We start from the raw sequence: 16899 nt of genomic DNA, 5'->3' as shown, positions 1-16899 counted from the left end.
CCTTTTAGCCATAAACCCTAACACCTATCTCCTCAGCCATAGCCAACCACAATTTTACTTTCTGTCTCTGGATTTGTCTATTCTAGACATTTTATATAAATGGAATCATATAATATGTGGCTTTTTGTGGCTGGTTTCTTTCACTTGGCATAATATTTTTGTTCATGTTTTCATTTGTAACCAGATAGTGCTTCATTTTTAATGGTGGAATAACATTCCACCTATATGTATATACTATAGTTTGTTTATCCATTCTTTAGTTGATGGACATTGGATTCTTTCAACCCTTTTGTCTGTAATGAACTGTGAGTATTTTTTGATAGATAAGTTTTCTTTTATCTTGGATATATATGATTGCCAGGTCAAATGGTAGCTCTGATTTACACTTTGATGAATTGCTGTGCTATTTTCCAGAGTGGCTGTGCCATTTACATTCCTATAAGCTTTGTATAAGTGTTTTGCTTTCTCCACATCCTTGCCAGATGTAGTTATTTCTCTTTCTTATTCTGCGCATCCTAGTGAGTATGAGTGGTGTTTCATTGTGACCGAAATCCTTATTGGATTTCACTGGATATGTATTTCATTGGAGAAATCTGTATTCAAATACTTTGCCCATATTTTGTCTTTTTGTTACTGAGTTGTGAAAATTCTTTATCTATTCTAGACACAAGTCCTTTGTCAGATACTTGATTTGTCAGTATTTAAATGCAGAAACTTTGAATGTTGGTCTCATTTAAAATTTTTAAAAACATTTTATAGATAAAATCATTTGTTCCTGTTAACTCTTGAGTAAACAAAACTACTCGAGGTAATAATATAACTGGTTTTCTTTGTCTTACTCTGATTATAAATGAACTAAATAATATGCGTTTATTATTAAAAACTAAAACTGGCTTTTGTTGGACGAAAGGATACATTTAATGATTTTGTACTATGATTTCTTTTTAAGCTCCCAAAAAGTCTCGGGTAAGGTTCAGCAATATTATGGAGATTCGACAGCTCCCATCAAGCCATGCATTAGAAGCAAAGTTGTCTCGCATGTCATATCCTACTTTGAAAGAACAAGAATCCATATTGAAAACTGTGGGGAAACTGACTGCAACTCAAGTAGCAAAAATTAGCTTTTTTTTTTGCTTTGTGGTAGGTCTTTTCTTTATTATATATTGGCACTTCATTTTTTAGATGGTGTATATACCAACAATGTAGTGTTGAAGTATAACACTATTAGTCTGTCACTTTAAGCAGCTAACAGCATCAGAGAAGTAGAATATTAAAGTTAGTAAATGTTAGTCACACTTCAAAGAATTGGAAAGTCAATAAATCCTATAATATTATATCTATTCATATACTTATACATATATATGTGTATATGAACAGTTTGGGAAGTTCCTTAGAATGTCTTTCCATTGTTTTAGGGTCAGAAATATGAATAGAATTATTTTACACTGTGATGTATATTAGGGCTGTTGAGTAAACATCCAGATAAGGGTTTATTGTATGCTTTGCTTTTTTTCAGATTTCTACAGTTTTACTTTAAATTGATGTTAAGTGCTGTCAAGTATTATTTCAGCAAGTACTGGTAGTGAATATTTCTATAGAATTTTGGTAGTAACATTTATAGTGTATTATTTTAATATAGAAACTGAAAATTGTACTTAAGATTTCATATAGAATAATGATGTAATAACTAAAGTATTATTATTTTGGGCTAAACTAGGATTAGAGACTTGTCTGAGTGAGAACTCCAAAGTATAGAATTAAAAAAAATTAATTTCAGGGCTACTTTGTATATACATATCATTGAAAGTATTTGAATCCAAGGTTGTTTAATCTGAGCTTTTACGATTCAGATTTATACTGAGCATTGTAAAGCACTAGTGTGTGCCAGTGTAAGTATAATTGAAATGATTGTTATTTCTTAATTTTGTGTCCTGATTCCACTCAGTATCCCATTTTTATCCATTCCCTGGCCAAATAACTTCAACTTAAGTGATATCTTGATTAAAATATTCTGTTGCATAATCAAAGGAAAATCTTTGAGAATTGTAATCTGCTAATTACATATGTAATAAAAATAATTCCAAGGCTTATATTTTGGGGTTATGTTATTAGTTGTGATTTTTGTTTGCTTGTTTTAAATAACTGTAAGGCAGACTAAAATTTATTAATTATATGTTTCCCTTCCAAGGAGACCTTAGGTGACCTGTGATAAAAGCATTTATAAGATAAAAGTTAAAACAAAGGTACAAAGATAAGAGCCAGTTAAATATGTACTAGGGGTAGGAGCTGGCTGTGGAGTAGGATGTTATATTAATAACTTTAGTTTAATGCTACTTAAGGTGGGCATAGTGTAGGCAAAGTGACAGTATGGTAAAAAGGAAAATCTTTGAGTTAAACACAGCTTATTGTCTCATAAAAGAAAAGATTTACCTTCCTTGGATAAAGCAAACTGTCTTAACATTAAACATGGAGAGAAATGTACTGTGATGATAGGTTCCAAGACCCCTAGTGGTCTGAAGCCATGGAGAGTATAGCACTATGTGTACTGTTTTTTTTTTCTCTACATACATACGTTTGATAGTATAATTCATAAACTAAAATAAGCACAGTAGGAAGTTAACAACAACAATAATAAAATAGGACAATTACAAAGATACACTTTAAATAAAAGTTATTTAAAACTTATGAATTGTTCATTCTATAATTCTCCATTTAATACTTTTGGACTGTGGTTCACCACTAGTAATTAAAACTGGAGAATGAAACCATGAATAAGAAGAGACTATTGTAATATGTAAATTCTTACATATTATACTATTATGTAATGTATTACCATTGTTCTTATGTATCATCACTATTCTGTACAGCAGGTTTAGAGATATGTGCAGATAATACCCTTTTTAAAGAATTTTTAAAAAATTATAGTAAAGGGCTGGGGATGTGGCTCAAGCGGTAGCGCGCTCGCCTGGCATGTGTGTGTCCCGGGTTCGATCCTCAGCACCACATACCAACAAAGATGTTGTATCCGCCGAGAACTAAAAAATAAATATTAAAAATTCTCTCTCTCTCTCTCTCTCTCTCTCCTCTCTCACTCTCTCTTTAAAAAAAATTATAGTAAAATATAATTTTAAGCTTATCATTTGAACCATTTTTAATGTTACTGATATTACATATATTCACATTTTTGTGTAACATCCATCTGTAGAACTTTTTGTTTAATTATAAAACTGGAACTCTATTTATTAAATAATACCTCTTCATTCCTACATTCCTATCTCTGGCAATTACCATTGTGCTTTCCATTTCAATGAATCTGACTAGTCCAAATATCTGTCATGAGTGGAATCATACAGTATTTGTCAGTATTTGACTGCTTTATTTCACTTAGCATAATGTCCTTTAAGTTCATCCATATTGTACCATATGTCAGAATTTCTTTTGAAGGATGATTATTATTCCATTGTATAGCTGTACCACATTTTATTCATTCTTCTGTCAGTAGACACTTGGGATACTCCCATCTTAACTACATTAAAAAAAAAAAAAATCAACCTGAAATACATGTTGTTCTTTAGTAAAGGCATTTCTGTAGGAAGTCAGAATAATATAGTCCAGGTATATAGCTTTTTGGAAACCTGACTTGATAGAATGATAAGCCTAGATAAGATCAAGAGTAATGCTGTTCAGTAGAAATATAACATGAGCCTCAAATGCTGGCCACATAAATAACTTTAAATTTTTTAGGAAACAAATTTTTTTAAAAGATTAAAAAAAAACCCAAAACCTAGAGGTGTTAATTTTAATGCTATATTTTAATTTCATGCACTATATATGAAATATTTCAATGTGTTATCAATATAAAAATTATCAATGAGATAGTTTGTATTTTTTGTATTACTATTATTTTCTAAAACTAGTGTGTATTATACCCCAAATACGTTTCAATTCAGACTAGCCAATTTCAGTTGCTCAATAGTCACCTGTGGCTTATGTCTAATTTATTAGACAGAACAGGTCAAAATATTGGTACATTTTCCCATTTTCTTTGAATATCTTTTGTCTTATTAGGACTTAATGGTACTATTTTTTTTTCTGTAAAATATTATTTAGGTTATATTGACTTTATCAAGACTATCTCCTATTATATATCCAAAGGAAATGAAATCTGTATCTTGAAGATATCTATACCTCCATGTTCCTTGTAGTACCTCCATATTCACATCAGCTAAGATAATGGGAAAACCTAAGTGTCCATTGAAGGATGGATAAAGAAAATGTGTATGTGTGTGTAATATATGTAGCTCTATATATCAAATATATGTGTATATATTTATTTATATACACACACACACAATGTAATATTTTTCATTCACAAAAAAGGAGGGCATACCATCATTTGCAACATGGATGAACCTGGAGGACATTGCTAAGTGCAATAAGCCAGGTACAGAAAAACATACATTTGATCTCTCTTATAAGTGGACTCTAAAAAATTTGAAGTCAGAAAAGCAGAAAGTAGAATGGTGGTTGTAAGGGACTGGATAATAGGGAAATAAGGAGATATTGGTCAAGGGGTAAAAACTTTTAATTATAAGATAAATAAGTTCTGGAATTCTAATATACAGCCTAGTGATTATAGATAATAATACTGTATTGTTTACTTGAAATTTGATAAAAACAAATTTAAGTGTCAAGATCATTTACACACATATACACACCATGCTAACAATGGGTAGTGATGCTAATTAATTGGTAATCAGTAAACTGTATTTATCAAATCATCATGTATACTTTGAGTACAATTTTTGTCAAGTAGCTTTTAAAAGACAATTAAGATAATTATTATCCTTTCAGATAATTTAAAAATGAATTACTGTTGTAACTTTTTTGTTCTATCCACAGTATCACAAGGAAAAAAAATACTATTTTCCATGTAATATGCTTATCTTTTACATTGAAATAAGTAAGATTTCAAAGGGAATAAAGGCTTGTACTTATCTTATTAAAGCAAATTTTCTTAGATAAACAAAAAACAAAAATTAATTACTATTCATGAAATAATGAATATATAAATTATTTGCTACAATTATTAGTAAGATATTTTCTTCAGTTCTGGAATAATAATATGATTATTATTGTATGGAAATTTTTATTGGAGGATAGTGGAGATGTGTCTTTTTTTTGTAATGAGGGTGCCTTGGGCTTGAGAGGGAATAGGAACGTCTTTCTGGAAGGAGTTTGTAGCTAGTGAAGAATTCTTAAGATCTTTGAATGCCTGCCACCATAGGGATTTGTTATTTCCCTACTTTGCATTTGTAGGAGCCAGTGAGATTGGTTGGGTAATGAGTACAATATTTAAGTATTAAGGTAATAAGAGAAGTGGGTCAGGAAAACTAATGATCATCCTATAAGCAGATGTTCTTGCAGAAAATCTCCAAAAGATAATTAAGGGCAGACTCTGCCTCTTTTCTAGCATTTCAATTATAGGCAGATTGTAGCTCCTATTTTCATGTATGTTTGATATTTCACATCTTACCAGTTGGTACTCATTTTCTCATTTAGATAATCGAGTGAAATTATCCAAGAAGCCAGGATTACAAATTAGAACCACTTTTGCACAGTTTCACTTTGGCTTTAGCCTTCAGCACAGTATAGATCAAATGCAGACTACTGCACTCTCAATCATTTGTACCTTTTGGTGCCTGAAATTATGTATCTCTGGTGCTTTGAAGTGAAAATACTAATAATTTTACTACTTATTTCACTGCCAGTCCTGAGATAATTCAAAAGATGTCTCTCCCTAAATAGAGGCAAGTTCTTTGGTGGACTAATTCTTCCAGTCAGTCTGTGTAAGTAACTTACTGGAAACAGACTAGCAGTTACTTTGCTTTAGTTAGTTTATTGGGCAATCAACATCTTAGAATGTACTTTTGTCACACTCACACACATTGAATATGTGTGTCCTAGAATATTCAGAGTAGCATTGTTTAAAATAGTTTAAAAAAAATGTCCACTCACCCCCACACCTCCGCAAAAAAAAAAAAAAAAAAAAAAAGAATTATCAGTGAAAGTAGATGAACTTTGGACATATACACACCCTAGGGTTCACCAAAAGGAGGTATTTTTTCTCATTCCTTAACTCAAAGCAGACAGATGTTTGGGAATGTAAGGGTATCCTAAACACAGATGTGCAAAGGAAAGAAAAATGAAAAGTCCTCATAGTTAGAAAACTTCCTTCACTGTGTACAAAGTTACAAGAGCTTTTTGGGTTCTGTCTCTAAATGGAGAACCAGAGAAACAGTCACAATTAGCCAATGACAGTTTTCATAGTATATTTTTAATTTTCCAAAGTAAATATAATATAGCCTCTTATGTATCAGTTTAGCTGTCTAGCTGTTTACATCCATCGCCATGGGCATCATCAAATTTATTAGAGTTTTCATTATGTTTTTCATCTGTATATACTTTAATGTTTGAGAATTTTCCCAAATTCAAATTTGATTTAGATAAACTTAGATTGCTGACTGTACTTGAATAAAACAAGTTTTTAAAGTTGATGATACTCAGTTTTATCCTCATATTAAAAGCTAAATACTAATTTTTTTCTAACTTTTGTTAATTTGTAAGGGAAATTGGATAGGGGGTGATTGGGTTTTTGTATCTTTCTTTTTTTTTTTTTTTGAACCTGGGGATTGAGCTCAGGGCTTTCAGGCAAGCATTTTACCACTGAGCTACATCCAAGTTCCCCTACTTATTATACATTTTTGTCTCTTTTTGGGGGTCTCTGATTTTTCATCATTATACAAAGTGGCTTCTAAAAACCTCTTATAGTAACAGTTTTGAGGAGGAGGAGGAAAAAAGGGGACTGTAAATTGTAACGAAAGATATAAGCATGTCTCTCATTAGATTTCACTTTTTCTTTTTTTTAGTGGTTTTTGGCAAATTTGTCATACCAAGAAGCACTTTCAGACACACAAGTTGCTATAGTTAATATTTTATCTTCAACTTCTGGTAAGAAATTTGTATTATAAATTGAATATATATTGAATATATATATGATATATGTGTGTATATATTTCTATTTGTTATTTCATTAGTTCTAATGTACATTAGTATATTATAACTCCTTCTTAATATTTGTAGTTTCCTTCCTTAGTTTTGGGCTATTTATATTTCTTCAAATACTTTGCTGTTTTTTTTTTTATGCAGAAGTATATTAAAAGTTTTATAGGCTGGCTCTTTGTATTGTAGGTGTTTTATCCTGTACATTTCCTTTCAAGGATCTTTTTCTGGAATCTTTGGCTAAATGTAATTGCTTATTTCAGAACTGTAATTTGCACTATGGTAGGTGTTTTATTTTTAAAATTAAACCACCTTCCAAATCTAGGAGATAAAAGAAGTATTTTTGAAGCTGTAAAAATAACTTCAGTACACAGGCTCAATTATGACGAGGTTCACAATATGTGACTTTGAATGTTCAATTTAACTCTTTTATTAGCATAAAAATAGCCAGGCACATGGATCATGTCTGTAATTCTAGCTACTTGGGAGGCTGAGGCAGGAGAATCACAAGTTTACTTAGAAAGACCCTGTCTCAAAATAAAAAACAAAAGGGCTAGGGATGTAGCTCAGTGGTAAAGCACCCCTGGATTTAATCCCTAGTACAGGGGTAGAGGGGATGAAAGAAAAAGGAAAAAGAAATAGGACTATTCTTGGTTTCTGTTGTTGAAATAAACATGGTTTTGTTTAGAGGCTATTTTATTGTCTTGAAACATTTTTAGCCTAGGTAACTGCAGATCTCATTCTTAGTTATTTAAATATCACACACACAAAAAATCTGGTTTACTTATTTAAACAATGTACCTGCTGTTAAGTAATGTTGACTGTATTTAAGTTCATTTACTTTTTTTTTGGTCCTTTTCTCCCCATAGGACTTTTTACCTTAATCCTTGCTGCAGTGTTTCCAAGTAACAGTGGAGATAGATTTACTCTCTCTAAACTATTAGCTGTCATTTTAAGGTAAGAATATAGTGTAAGTTAGTTTACTCTGTTTAAAAATGTGATGTTGAAAATATTTTTGGTTGTGATACAGGATAGTTTATTTTACACAGCAACACAGGCAAAGAGAGAGGAGGATAAAGAAGGTTTAAATGGACTTTATGCTACCCCATATCACATGCTAGAGCAGTTTTCCAAATCTTCCTGGATAGAGTAACCAGAGGGAAGCATCCCCAAACAGTATTGGTTTCCATTCATATAATTGTAGACTTACTAAGTATTATGCTGAGATTCACATTTAACTTAAGGTGCCAATGTAGTCATTATATCTTCCCAAGTATCTGTTTCATTTTCCTAAGGCAAGTGCCCTTTTTTGTTTTGGCTTAGATTTCTCCTCCTGCTTCTGGAAATCTAACATTTTGTCCGTTTTAATTGTTTCAACCTCCAGTGATTTCTTACTTACTTTCTATATAATTCATTTGGAAATTCTTTATTACTTGCACTGCAGGAGTATTGTCAGTAACTATACTTAAATCTTTATTTAATTCTTTGTATGTTTCTTTTGTCTTCCCTTCTGAATTGTAAACCTTTGAAGGTTGAAGTCTTGTTTTATACTTCTTTGTGTCACCAAAGCCCTAACACTGAGCTTTGCCCATAGACTTTACTTAAAAAAGATTTGTTGATTTGATAAAGTTATTATTTTTGTGAGAGAAAATTAGAAAGCAAAGAAGGTAGCAGAATGATTTAATGGCAAAAGTAGTGCCATTACTTCAAATCTGTCAGAGCTGGGATTGAATCAGAGCTCTGTTATTTGCCCTTGTGCAGTTCTCTTAAACTTTGAGAGGGTTTCCTACTTGAGAAAATCATGAAAATATTACCTGCTTTTCAACCTTGTTTTAAAGTTTGGCAATGTAAAGAAAGTGACTGTCCTAGAGATTGATAGTTGGCAATCACATAAGACTGGTAGTTCTTGCTATATGTTTTTCTTTTTTTCTTTTTAAATATCTTTCTAGTTGTAGGTAGACACAATACCTTTTATTTATTTATTTGTATGTGGTGCTGAGGATCTAACCCAGTTCCTCACATGTACTAGGCAAGTGCTTTGCCTTTGAGCTACAACCCTAACCCCGTGTTTTTCTTTTAAATATAAAGGAAAGTTGACTGTGATAGTTTCATTGAGTAATCTGGTTGACTCAACTAGCTTGCCATTTAGACTTTATAGTCATCAGGAATTTATTCTTTTGCATAGTTGGCAAGTGTTTTAACCAAGCGTGTTTTTATTTTGGGCAAATACAATGTATTTGTATTGGGGAAGTAAATGAGGTTTTATTAAATTTTATTTCAACTATGTGCTAATTTCTAAATTTTCTTAGCACTACTTAATAAAGAAAGGTTCAATAATGGAAGGGATGGATATGAAATGTTGAACTTGAAAGTATTTTTACAGTCTGTTACTCCTTTTCAATAAAATAAGTCTAGAAATGGGGTTGGGGTTGTGGCTCCGTGGTACAGCGCTTGCCTAGCATGTGTGAGGCCCTGGGTTCGATCCTCAGCACCACATAAAGATAAATAAGTAAAGGAATTGTGTCTATCTACAACTAAAAAAAATATTTTAAAAAAATATAGGTCTAGAATAGAGACAGGCAAACTAAGGTAGACTATCTGCCAGTTATAGTTTTTGCTTTTGTGGTGCCGAGGACCTAACCCAGGGATTTGCATGCACATGCTAGGCAAGCAGTTTACTACTGAGCTTCATCCCCAGCCCTGCCATTATTTGCTAATAAATGAAGTTGTATTGGAACACAGCCGTTCTCATTTATTTGCTTACCGTCTGTGACTGATTTAGGGCCACAGCAGCCAAGATGAGTTCTAACAGAAAGCATATGGCTCACAAGTCTAAAATATATATTTTCTGTCCCTAAAGAGAGTTTACTTGACATGTTGTCTAGATAAGTTGATACTTAGAAATATTTTGTATATTATATGTTCTTACAAACACTGTATTAAACATTGTTTAACACTTTGTTTTTGAACTGGCTTTAATGAGATTGACTTTCTGAGGTTATGAGAATAATTTGACAGAGCAATAGACTTGAAGGAAATCTTCTGATGAGCCAAGAAATCTCATTTCACCACTTATAATCCAATCAGTTCCATCTTCATCACTAATTTTGAGATCTTGGGCAAGTTTTTTTTTTTTTTTTTTTTTTTTTTTTTAACCTCTTTGCCTATTTCTTCATCATTAAATTGGGGATGATGGTAATAGAATTTGTCTCATAGTATTATGAGGATTAAATGAATTAAAACTTCTAGATAATGCTAAGTGAAGTTAGCCAATCCCAAAAAAAAAACAAATGCCACATGTTTTCTTTGATATAAGGAGGCTGATTCATATGGGATAGGGAGCAGGAGCATGGAAGGAATAGACTAACACTAGATAGGGTAGAGGGTTGGAGGGGAAGGGAGGGGGCATGAGGTTATTAATGATGGTGGAATGTGATGATCATTATTATCCAGAGTACAGGTATGAAGACACAAATTGGTGTGAATATACTATATATACAACCAGAGATATGAAAAATTGTGCTGTATGTGTGTAATAAAAATTGTAATGCATTCCACTGTCATATATAAATTAAAAATAATATAGTCTTATTTTTATCTATTAAAATCACATATATGAATATACCACAGTAAATCTCCACATCATATATAACCATGCGACTGGGATCCTGATTAATATTTGTATAAATATGTCAAAATATATTCTACTGTCACGTATAACTAAAAAGAACAAATATCTGCCACATCTACACTCAGAAAAATGAGAAATTATATCCCATCTATGTATGAATATCAAAGTACATAAATGCATTCTACTGTCATGTATAACTAATTAAAACAAAAATTTTTAAAAATCATGGGATTAATGGAACTATTTACATATGAAAGGATAGCTTACTGTTAATTTAGGTTTTACTAGTAAATAATAATAGTGCCATTACTGTATTTATTTGGGTTTAATTTATTTATACCTTCAAAAACAAAGATGAGCAGAGGGATAACAATTTAGTTTATTTTTCTGTAATTGAAAGATACTCACACCGGGTTGCCTGTGTTTCATTCTCAGCTGTGTGATATTGGTCGAGTTATTTCATCTCTTTTTTTTTTCTCATGTGAAATGGGAATGGCAATAGTAATATCTTCCTTATAGGGCAATATTAGGCATTTTATAGTACAATTTTTGTACTATCCTATTCTGATAGTATTGTTAGCTTTTAATCATTAAATTCTTTGACACTTTTATCCAAAGTTGAGATTAGTCATGATCACTTGTAAATCATTTGTATCTTTATGGTTAGTCTCTTAAGGAGTATATTATTTTGTTCATTGCTTATATCTCTGATTCTCATAGCATTGGCGGTGTTGTTCTGGTAAACCTGTCAGGGTCTGAAAAATCTGCTGGAAGAGATACAATAGGTAAGTTCCTGACTTGATTCTCTGTTATAGTAAAAAAGTAAGTTTTGTGTTTATTGTCATGCATGCACACACATGCATCCTCCTTTTTAATATTTTCCTTTGGAAATAGCAAAATGCAAAAATAGTTCACATAATTCTTATATAACCTTCACCCAAATTCTCCAGATATTAACAACTTATATAAATATACCACAGTTACAAAAGTTCATTGATTATAATACTTTTATCTACTCTATAGATCCATTTTAAATTTACTCATTTTTTTCATTAATGTTCTTTTGATCCAGGATCATTTGTTGCATTTACTTGTGATAGCTCCTTAGTTTCCTTTAATCTGAAACTGTACTACAACCTTTTTATCTTTCATGACCTTGACACTTTTGAAGGGTACTGTTCAGTTGTTTTGAACTGTGTCCTTCAGTATGTGTTTGTTTGGTAGTTCCTTGTGGTTGAATTGAGTTTGTGTGATTTTTGGTAAGACTATCATGACCATAATATTGTTACCTGATCTGATCAGTGTATTTTGTGTGATGACACATGATGTTGATTTTGCCCATTATTAGTATACTAATTTTAAGGTGGTGTCTGATAGGGTGCTCCAATGTGTAGTTATTAATTGTTCCCTTTTTAGGGAATAAGCATCTTGTGAGAGATACTGTGAGTCCATGCTATCATACTTTCACCCACTAATTTATTCACTGTTGGTCCTTGCCTAAAAGTTACTCCCTGGTGAACACTTTGTTTTTGATCCTTTGCCTAGATTTAACAGAAACAAAGGTATATCAGAACCCAGCTTAATGGTTTCCTTCAATATTTGAAATTTATTGAATAGAGCAATGTTTTCCAAACTGTTCCTGGTTATTACTCTGTGAACTGTGTGTGCCTTGTACTGCTTCACTTCTCTCTCTCTGAAGCTTCTTTAGTACCTGAGGCAATACATGTGTTTGTGTGTCCCAAGATTTTGTTGACAGGTCTTTTTCCCATTGCTTATAAAAAGGTTTGAAACTAATTTTGAAATAGATTTAATAATACATTGGCCTTTTGAATAATTGATTAAAGTACTGAGTGGTCAGTTGACAGAAGCACATCATTTAGTTGTTTTTAAAAGCTTAATTTTTCAAGAGTTAAAGAAAAGACCCACTATTTATTATGCACATACTGTGTGCTCCACATTAAATTAGGTATTTTGGAACATTTATAAATTGTGTATTTATAGTGTTTGAGCTGTTCTTGATTTGAAATAGAATATAAGATTATGAAAATAAAATTACTAGATAACAAAATATTTAATTATTAAATTAATTGTTAAAAATTTAATTGTTAAATTCTCTAAAACAGAAGACAAACAGGTTGGAAATTCAGCAGAGTAGTGGGAGGATGCCTTGTGGAATAGGTGGGCCTTTAACAGAACCTTGAAAATGGGCATGGTAGTGGAATATATATTAGAAATGATACATGGGTTGAGAAAAAATATATTAAGCTATAGCTTAGGGTAGAAGCATTTGGTAAGTTGGTCAGTAAAGTGTCCAAATTGTTTATGTAGGGAAACAAAGTATGCATTCCAAAATTAAAATGAAATGTTACTAATATGAAATTTATTGTTAACACATAAGTGGTTAGTTCATTGAAGTGAATGCTTTTGCATTATTTGCTTACATGATACCTTCATGTTCTACTGGAGGACATGGATGGGATGAGTTATACCATATATTTTAATTTTTGTATTCCCACATTATTCAATTTTAAATAAGTGTATATGGAATTAGTTAATGGAATGAATGGGTATTTTAAATAATTATATTGGTTTTTTTATAGGTTCCATTTGGTCTCTTATTGGAGCCATGCTTTATGCTGTTTATATTGTTATGATTAAGAGAAAAGTAGACAGAGAAGATAAGCTGGATATTCCAATGTTCTTTGGTAAGAATATAGTCAACTATGAGACTGTTTACTTTAAATGTTTATTTAAGATTTTACTTTTGTGTTTTGGAAGGAAAAGGGAAGTTTTTTCTTTATAATCTTAATGTTCACATGTACATTGTTTTATATAAATGTAATTTCTATAATAATAATAGCTAAGTTTATTAAGTGCCTACTATATGGCAAGCAAGCATTTTGCTTTATCTTCTCAGCAATATATTATTATTTCATATTTATAGACTGGAAAACAAAGGCTTCAGAAAGGGTTCTCCTCATCTTGCATAGGATTTACATTACTAGCAAATGCCAGAGTGGGGTGGTCAGACTATGGAGCACAAACTTTTAACTGTTATATAGCATAACTTTTTCTTCTAAGTGGTCAGTCTATACTTACTTCCCATGTTGAATAGCTATTTGCCATATATGTGTTATCTCACCAACTAGTGGGAAGGCAGGAACAAATAATTTTTTGTTCTTCGGAACTTTCCACCATTATTCCTAGTATAGCACAGGTGCTTAAAAAGTAAGTGCAACTTAAATCAGAGAGCAAACCATCTGATTCCTTATGATCAATTTAAGTTGAATACACACACACACACACACATCCCTACCACTTAATTCTTTTAAGTTCTAGGATACTATGTTATTAAGGTTAACAACCCTTTGTTTTTAATTGACTTAGTGATTTATTCCATAGTAGTTGCTCTCTTACAATGTGAATCATTGAACTTCACAGGTGGTGGTCACCAGTTGTTTAATCTAGTATTGCTCATTCACAAAATTGACTTAAAAACAATTCAATAAGATGGGCATGGTGGTGTACACCTGTAATTACAGTGATTTGGGAGGCTGAGGCAAAGGGATTGCAAGTTCAAGGCTTACTTCAGCAATTTAGTGAGACCATCTCAAAATAAAAAATGAGAAGGATTGTAAAGCCCCAGGGTTTGATCCCCAGTACCAAAAATGAAAAAAAGGAAGGAAGGAAGGGAGGGAGGGAGGGAAGGAGGGAGGGAGGGAGAACAGCTAACAGAGTTGTAGTTACAGAAACCTATTGGAATCCTTTGTACAAATTCTAATCTTTTTAAATTTTAGAGTATAGAGTTTGGAAAATTGATACAAATCACAATTTTAACTTTTGTCTTTTTTTTTTTTTTTATACATACTTAGGTTTTGTAGGTCTGTTTAATTTGCTACTCCTGTGGCCAGGTTTCTTTTTACTTCATTATACTGGATTTGAGGACTTTGAGTTTCCAAATAAAGTAGTATTAATGTGCATTATTATTAATGGCCTTATTGGAACAGTTCTTTCTGAGTTCCTGTGGTTGTGGTATGTACTATTTATTCTCCTATGTTAGTTATTTTTATTGACTTTTAGATAGTTTAAGTATTTATTTCTTCTGTCTTCCTGTAGTCCCTCCTATGCACCTTTCTCCCATACACACTTATTTTTTTTTTATTGGTTGATCAAAACATTACAAAGCTTTGACATATCATATTTCATACTTTAGATTCAAGTGGGTTATGAACTCCCATTTTTACCCCGTATACAGATTGCAGAATCATATCGGTTACACATCCACATTTTTACATAATGCCATATTACCATACACACTTATAATAATTGAATGTATTAGCTCCGTTATATCATGGACTTTAATTTTTAACTTCTTGGTGCCCACTGCATAGAGTAGTGTCTTACACATAAAAGGAGCTTAAAAATACTTGTAGAATAATGAATGTTTAGATATGTAAATTAATGAATAGGAATGTACTAAATTTGTAAAAGTATTTAGAATGTTATGCAAATGAAAGTAGTCATTATTTAATGGGCATCCAAACTTAGGAGATGTGTGTACCAAGTATGAATTTATGAATTATGAGAATATAGAGGATGTTGCTTTACTTAAGAGACTTTGAAGTATCTGTTTTGTTCTTAAGCTTTTTTGTTTTATTTATTCATTCTTAAGATCTTTTATATGAGTAAGTTCGATAGGCATACCATAATTGAATTGAGATGTTGACATTTTAATATATTTGAATATTTGACGTTAGTTAATATGTTGATATGTGATAACTGGCTTACAGTAACTTTGAACACAGTATTATAGAGTTTGTGAGACCTTTCAAATACAGTTTTGTACTTTGTCCTGTTTCTGTCCAATAGGAATTTTAAAAGAAATATAAATTATATTTAAACTCCAAAATTACTTTCATTACATACAAGTGAAACTGCTGGCTAGTTTTCCCTTGCAGAAGACTACAACAAAAGTAGCCTTTTCCGTGAAGTCTTCTTTAGCACTCTGCCTATACTCTCCTTCCACCTCTGCCCAGTTAAGGAAATGGCTGTTTTGTTGATAATATTCCATACTCACTCCTTTTTGTGTAGTACTTAAACATTTAGTTTGTTGTCTAGTAATTTATGTACTTTTTTCTGGTCTAAAACTCTTTGATAGCAGAATTCATTTACTAGTTCATTGTTCTTTCATTACATGCATTTTAAATGCTGTTTTTTAAATCTGAAATATTAATAGATGACAAAAGGATTCAAACATTAGCTAAATAAAAAAAAGCTAGATTAAGTTAAATAAGTTTTTTAATGAAGTCATTTTAAAAAAATAATTCTTTGCATGGTAAATATCAAAAAGTATGTGCTAATTTTAAGAAATGATAATTACTCATCTGACCCTGAACCCTCTTTTCACAGAGCAGCTCGTGAGTAGTATGAACACTAGTGGAAACATTAGTATTTGTGTTCCCTCTCATAAGTAGGAATTAATTGTCTAGCTTATACTGATATTTGTAATAATACTTTGTCAAAGTGATAGCCTTGTACATACAAGGTTGAATATTATCTGTAAGCAAATCTTGAAAATAGCTTAAAGTGCTTTTAATTTTTTATACTTATCTTTAATTTATAAGTATATATATGTAAGTATAATTTTATGCTTATATTTATTTTCTACTTATTATTTATTTATATTTGAAGGTAAACTTTGGATTCATCTTAAAAACTTCATTATTTTTTGTGTTTCAGTCCATCCTAATCTTTTATTTTTGGTCCTGATCTCTCAAGCCTATATTATAGGATAGAAAAATCTTTCTTCTGTGCTTTTCTTTTATAGTTTTCATATAGAAATGTATGTTTTCTTTCTTTTTAGGGGCTGCTTTCTTACCTCATCATTGATAGGCACACTTGCACTAAGTCTTACAATACCTCTATCCATAATAGCTGACATGTGTATGCAAAAGGTAAGGCAAACTATGAGATGTTTTAGGTATGTTATTGAAACAAACCTAATAAGAGTTAAAGGATGTCTCTAAATTAGGATGCAAACATAAAATAATACTTGACACCTTCTCTCCCCAGGTGCTTTACTAAATGAAAATATAAAATGTACTAAAGAAATAGTACATTTCTATTTTCAACTTTTTAATTATTTTCTGAATTTCTAAGTCAAGGGTAATATCTTTATGTGTAATTTTCTAGTTTTTTAATTGATT

The 16899-nt window shown here is 31.3% G+C and overlaps 1 protein-coding gene across 2 annotated transcripts in view; it reads left to right on the top strand.

The window, feature by feature from the left end:
- The window catches only part of SLC35F5 (solute carrier family 35 member F5), a 36183-nt gene that overhangs the window by 12153 nt on the left and 7131 nt on the right, over positions 1-16899 (top strand). For both annotated transcript variants that reach the window (XM_081262406.1, XM_081262407.1), the window contains exons 7-13: positions 950-1140; positions 6930-7011; positions 7932-8019; positions 11414-11478; positions 13294-13398; positions 14566-14725; positions 16557-16647. In XM_081262406.1, the coding sequence (XP_081118532.1) occupies positions 950-1140; positions 6930-7011; positions 7932-8019; positions 11414-11478; positions 13294-13398; positions 14566-14725; positions 16557-16647 (782 nt within the window). The remainder of the gene's footprint in view (positions 1-949; positions 1141-6929; positions 7012-7931; positions 8020-11413; positions 11479-13293; positions 13399-14565; positions 14726-16556; positions 16648-16899) is intronic.

This window comes from Spermophilus citellus (genome assembly GCF_964194105.1).
Source record: "Spermophilus citellus genome assembly, chromosome: 11".
NCBI lineage: Eukaryota > Metazoa > Chordata > Mammalia > Rodentia > Sciuridae > Spermophilus > Spermophilus citellus.
Note: the sequence above shows the minus strand (reverse complement) of the source record. Positions and strands in the feature narration are given on the sequence as shown.